The 6,000-nt window shown below is 42.2% G+C and overlaps 1 protein-coding gene across 1 annotated transcript; it reads left to right on the top strand.

Annotated features, from left to right (window-relative positions):
• The first annotated feature begins 408 nt into the window (after positions 1-408).
• aldoca (aldolase C, fructose-bisphosphate, a) lies at positions 409-5,795 on the top strand. The gene is made up of 12 exons (XM_076282422.1): positions 409-699; positions 1,234-1,494; positions 1,720-1,803; positions 1,910-1,978; positions 2,280-2,349; positions 3,066-3,173; positions 3,728-3,768; positions 3,874-3,901; positions 4,223-4,312; positions 4,490-4,578; positions 4,858-4,968; positions 5,261-5,795. The coding sequence occupies exons 1-12, from the start codon at positions 673-675 to the stop codon at positions 5,612-5,614; spliced, it is 1,332 nt and encodes a 443-aa protein (XP_076138537.1). The 5' UTR covers positions 409-672; the 3' UTR covers positions 5,615-5,795.
• Positions 5,796-6,000: the final 205 nt, after the last annotated feature.

The raw sequence follows: 6,000 nt of genomic DNA, 5'->3' as shown, positions 1-6,000 counted from the left end.
ATGACTGCATGGAAACCATGTCAATAGCAACCGGACGCAGATGGTCACATGCAATACCCCAAAGATCTATGTGGTATGACATAACTGACGGATCAACAGTGGTTTTCAGATGACGTATCATCTTTCACTAAACCTAGGATTAAGTTGAATTTCAGAAAGAAAAAGGAGCTCTGCCAGGGTATTTTTAGGTGTTTTATGAGTTGGAAATATATGTTATTTTCTTTTTTTATTTTATTTTGATTTAATAGTATTATGAATAATTATGACAAATAAGTAGCCCTATAGGTTTTATAATTCCCTCTCATTTTATGGCGGCAGCCTTGTGTGTGGGAGGTGTCTAGATATAATAATGATGGGGCGGGGTTTGGAGTCATTCTGTTTGAAGCCTAGGTACTGTGTTATCCCGTTCAGACCGACAAGCCCACTGTAGCTGAAAGGATGTTGAAGAGATATATTTTCGGATGAGAGTTACAGACAAAAAAAGCTGTTGATTTTTTTGTTTTTCCCAATGTGATCCTGACCACGGTTGTGCTGGGTTGTGAGATGGGTTAAAGCGCGCTTTCTAGCTGCGACGTTGAAGATGTCCCAACAACGGCACAGAAAAACCGACGATGATTTTTGAAACTTAATAAGAATAGGCCCAAGTTGTAAATCAACGAACATAAATATGTGATGGGTGCGAACGTCGGCAAAGACAAGGTAAGTGCTCCAAGATATGCGACTCCGCGAGTGATATCAGTGATATGCCTACAATTATAGTCACACGATAGCCCACTGTAGTCCCATTTAGCCTACGAAGCAGTTTGATAAAATCTTTTTTGGATACACTGACTGAGATATAGTGTGACTCTGTGAACAGAGCGCTGTTACATTGTATCAAAGACAAGGGAGACCCAAGTGTGTTTTGAAGTCGGTGAAGTGCATTTAATCTGTGACGCAAGATGCAGTGGGCTCTGACTAGTCTGTTTTTCAGTGGACAAGCTTTGTCTGAACGGCTTAATCCTGTTGTTGTATGCTCTGGCAGAGCTGTCAGCGTGGTTAAAATCACAAATACCATAAACTCACCGTGGAATAACTTTGAGCTGTAGGCCTAGGTCCGTTAATTCGCAATGCGTTTGTATGTGTGCTCTTAATATTTAGATATGGCATAGCCTACATATAGCTGAGAAAGCAACGGGCACATGGATTAAGATGCTCACTAACACAGGCGACTTGCTGCCATCTTTAATCCAGAAACAGACCCCATCTGTGGACAGGTCAACTGTCCCAGGATGGCAAGTGTTCCTGTCTGTCACCGGAGTGCTACGCAATCGTCACCTAAGCGTACTCAGCCAGCCCACCAGGCGAATGCTCCAAGACAGGCAATCCTCCATCCCGGAGTCCCTGCTCCCGGCTCCCGAGAGGCCTCAGATGGAGTGGACACTGCCTGGCTTCATCTCGCTTTTCCTGCCAGAGTTTCCACACCGCAGCTTCACTGGACAAGTCAACTTCCAGGTGGAGAACCGTCCTATAACACACAAGTCAATGTTCCATTGTATTGAAGTTATGCAACTTTCACTTGCAGTAACCTGCTGGACATTTAGTTGAAACACCAGATTTCAGATAGGCTATTCATATCAATTTGGTTACAAGTTAGTGTCAGTTTAGTGCTTGAAAGTACAATTGCATGTATTGTGTATCGATGAGCCATATTTATTTTATTGCTGCACTGCTTCATAGATTTTGGAACTCATTGCCAAAGGTTCCTTTGGACCCATCCTGAAAGTAAAGGACTGCTCAGAAGAGAAAATTTACGCAGTCAAGGTTAATATTTATACACTACATAGTAGGCTACATTGTGTTCTGACATATTTCAATATTCATGAATGTTTACAGATTCATATTTTGTTCTGTTTTTGCCTTTGGTCAGGTTATGCCCAAGTCTGAGATACTGAAGCATGGTGTGCTGGAGCAGTCAAAGGAGGAGGTCATCATTCAGGTAGGTCTGTCACATACTAAGAGATTATCTGTTAACTCGATAGGCTGTGCCCGACTTGGCTTGACTGAACCAGGTCGCGATGAGATTCACTGGTTGTCTGTCCGCTTGCTGTCCGCTTGCTTTTAACATGAATTTCATCTTCACATTGTGCCCTATAATTATATGGTTTCGAACTTTTACCAGATCACACGCGTAAAAGAAATCATATCCACTTCATGCTCATACTCCATATCTATGCTGATTCCATGTATGTTTGTTTGTTTGTTTGTTTGTTTGTATTGATTTACTGACTGGCTTTCAGAGGCAGGTCAGACACCCATTTCTTCACAATCTCCTGGACTGTTGGCAGACTCAGCGCCACCTCTTTATTAGTGAGTCCTTCAGTGCACAGCAGAGAGTGCCCAGTGATACCCCACCTTCCACCCCTCACACGCCTCCTCCTGCCAACCCCAACCTCAACCCCACCTCACCCTTTTTGTGAAATTTGTTCAAATATTTCACTTTGCAATTTTTATTTTGTTGTTGCCACAATCACACGACACAGCTTGAAGTGTGTCAGGCCTTATAGAAATATTCTGATTTTTTTCAACCTTTCCCCTTTTATAGCTTTTTTTCACTTTTTCTTTTTTCCAAACACTGTCTTGCCTCTCCACTCAGCCCTACCTTTCAATGTTTTGAACCCCTCTAGCTTCAACTCCTGTAGTACGTCTTGCTCACTGCAGTGTGTATTTTAGACCCTACCTGACCAGCTCTGTGCCTGTTCTCACACGTTGTTCCCTGTGCTCTCCTGTGGTTTGGAAATCCATTTCCTAATTGGGTGCTGATCCATGCTCTGATTTCTAGCCGTGTGTTTGTGTATGTGACGTGCGTGTCTAGAATGTAGTTGGACATACTGCTTTGTGTAAAAATGCACTTCGATGTTCCTTAAAATCATTCAGGAAAATTTAGCCATTTTTGTGGTCTATGGCAAAATTGATATGTCGCAATTGTGTAGATATTTGACAATAATTGAACTCGACTGCATGTCAAGGGTTAAACATTTTTGCCATTCAGATATTTTAAAACACGACATCTCTGTTGTTCACAGTGTGTGACTACTGTAGCACTGGGGACTTGTACACCTACTGGACTCTGAATGGCCAGTTTGAGGAGGCGGAGGTGCGGGTGTACGCAGCAGAGCTGGGCTGTGCCCTGGGTGAGTGAGACGCAAGATGACAGGCCAAGGCCAGGGCAGGTCATGTGGAAGAAATTCATGGAGCTGATTGATAGAACACTCACTCACTCACTCACTCACCCACTCACTCATTCACCCTTGAGGCTGACTTTTTAAAGCATTGGAACTATTTGATGGATCTGCTAAGACTTGAAGGATAATCAAAATTCAGTGATGGGAGTTTGATATCCCTGTCATAATAGGGATCAATACAAAAGAATACACATAAAAATGAGTCTATAAGAAAACAGTATTTGAGCAGGCTGTACAGTAGTTCATCCGGGAGTCTCCAACTCTGCTGACATAGTCATGCACCACACGACCCTGCCTTGGGCAATTGGGATCTGCAGCTGTGTTTTTGCAGCTGAATTTAAGACACTTTTTAAAGAAAGTCTGACTCGTCAGAATGCCTGCGTTTTATATAAAGCACAACTGGACTGATTATATAACACAAGTAAAAGCACCAGTTTTGTTGTAGTTTTTTTTTATGTGGACCGATAGATGCCAGTTACTAACCATTGTGGTGTTGTCTATAGGGTGTTTACATGATTTTGGAATCATGCACAGAGATGTGAAGGTATGATCAGCTTAGATATCAATTATATATCAATTTTGTTTACTTTGATTTTTTTTTTATTTCACTTTATTTTATTTATATTTTATGTATTGTCTTTTCTTACAGATGGAGAACATTCTCTTAACTGACCAAGGTAACATTTTAGGAGCAGTGATTAGGCTCACTTTGTTGTCATGCTGCCATGTTTAGTAAATTAAATAATCTTGAGACATTTCAAAGATATGAAGCTACAAAAAAGTTGCACAAGTTAGATAAGCTTAGCGGCTTGTAAAAAAAAAAATATATATATATTTTAGCCAATCATTTTAACTCTGACTAGTGTCTGTCAGGATCAGTAACTCCTGTGTAATACCCATAACTGTTCGACCAGTGTGCAAATCTCAGCCATCAGTGAACTCCACTGGATGTTCTGGAGAGGCCTAATGCGGTGTATTCATGTCATGTTGGGATCCAGGTCACCTGCGCTTGGCTGACTTTGGGCTGTCTCGACGCTTGGAGCGTGGGGGAAGGGCATACACCATCTGTGGGACAATCCAATATATGGGTTAGTAGGCCCTGGGACTAAAACCTGGCGGAATGTCCATTCTTTGTGTTGAAAGTACTATCTAAAATGTGATCCTGGTCTCATAGTACAAGTACATACTAGTTGTCCTGTGTTTTCATACTGCTTCCACATGTCATGTAGTGTTGGGTAAACCTATATATACACCTCCTCCCACAGCTCCTGAGGTGCTGGCTGGGGGTCCTTACAACCATGCTGCTGATTGGTGGTCACTTGGTATTCTGCTGTACGCATTGGCCACTGGAAAGGTGCATATTAGTTTTAATATAGACCCTTTCAACAAGGTAAACAAAAACAATGCTTGAACATTCTATTTGGGCCCCAATCTACTTCCTCTGCATTAAGATAACATATGGAAAAAGGAAGTCTTGTGGGGCCAACTATGATGCTGATAATGGAACTCTCTTGAAAGGGTCCATACATGCCTTCAGTTATTGCATTCAATCAGACAAACACTAATGACTTGGAGTGCCTCACCAAAAAGCCAATATAGTCAACTAATGGATCTGTTTCCTCTTCCTGTACAGTTTCCCATTCCTCCAGAGCCTGATCATGGCCGAATGCTGGGGAGAGTGAAAAGATGTGCATACGATATGCCCGACACGTTCAGCCCAGCACTGTCCCTGCTTCTCACAGACGTGAGTAGTTTTGCCTGACCTTCAATACCCATCATTCAGAGACAGCTATCACTACATTAGTATTGATATTGAAAGTGGTTACACAGTCTGTATTTACAAAAGATGGACTGTTCCGTTCTGTTCTGACAGAACAGTGACTGACTGTTTCATTACTTAAATTCTATTAAGTATGCAGCTGAATTTAGCATACGACAGTTTCAGGCTGGTAATGTAATTTTAGCTGTGATAGAATAAATCCCAAATACAGTCTGGTGAAATACCTCTTTTCATCCACCCTTGTTTTCTCTTGTAGCTCCTCTGCAAGATCCCAGCCCAGCGTCTGCACTGTTTGGAGCGATTCAAGATGCAGCGCTTCTTCTTCGGCACCTCCTTTGACTCTCAGCTCCTGCAGAAGACGCCTATGGAGCTGATCCTGGAGCTTAAGAACCACCCTGACCGTCCCGAAAAGGCCCGCAGAGGCGTGACAAGTGACCCCTTCCAAAACTTTGACTATGACTTGTTCAGTTCCCTGTCCACTCCAACAGACTTGTCACCAACCTTAGCCAATGCTGAGCCGAGCGTGGAGCTAACTGGATACGAGTCGCTGCACATGTGGCATTCACATACAGGATTGCCTCACGCCGAGAGAAGCGCCACGTTTGTTTGATAGATTTAATGGGTGCCATTCTCCTAAAATGCCTGATTTTGAAGAGGTTTTATGTTTTTGTTTTCTATTTAACCAAAGACCTCCCAGTACTCTGTCTAATACATAACGTTTGACTTTTTTTACTGACCATTTGATCACTGATTGTTATTTCCAACAAATAAACCTCTTTGGTGATAGTCCATATTTGTTTGTTGTTTGCATTTTTTTCTTTTGTGCATGTGAATGTCTATGAGCTTCTTTTTAGAGGCCCTATTGAGTGACTGAAGAAGTACACCTGTAGGCCATGTTTAAACCCTATCAGAAAACAAGTATCTATCATAGGAGGCTGTTTTTCCCTCTTTGCTACTAATCTTAACTGCCATTACAAGCCTAGCCTACTTGGTCCA

This window comes from Alosa pseudoharengus, unplaced genomic scaffold (genome assembly GCF_046254945.1).
Source record: "Alosa pseudoharengus isolate Yale_2024_CS ecotype anadromous, Long Island Sound unplaced genomic scaffold, YU_APseudo_1.1 YU_APseudo_1.1_scf_13, whole genome shotgun sequence".
Classification (NCBI taxonomy): domain Eukaryota; kingdom Metazoa; phylum Chordata; class Actinopteri; order Clupeiformes; family Clupeidae; genus Alosa; species Alosa pseudoharengus.
Note: the sequence above shows the minus strand (reverse complement) of the source record. Positions and strands in the feature narration are given on the sequence as shown.

What these genes read in the sequence shown, in the direction of transcription:
- aldoca (XM_076282422.1), top strand. Translation starts at nt 673, where the DNA reads ATGGGTGCGAACGTCGGCAAAGACAAG. An exon ending in CTGGACAAGTCAACTTCCAG is followed by an intron (nt 1,495 to 1,719) that starts GTGGAGAACCGT and finishes ACTGCTTCATAG; the next exon opens with ATTTTGGAACTCATTGCCAA. An exon ending in TCAGCGCCACCTCTTTATTA is followed by an intron (nt 2,350 to 3,065) that starts GTGAGTCCTTCA and finishes TGTTGTTCACAG; the next exon opens with TGTGTGACTACTGTAGCACT.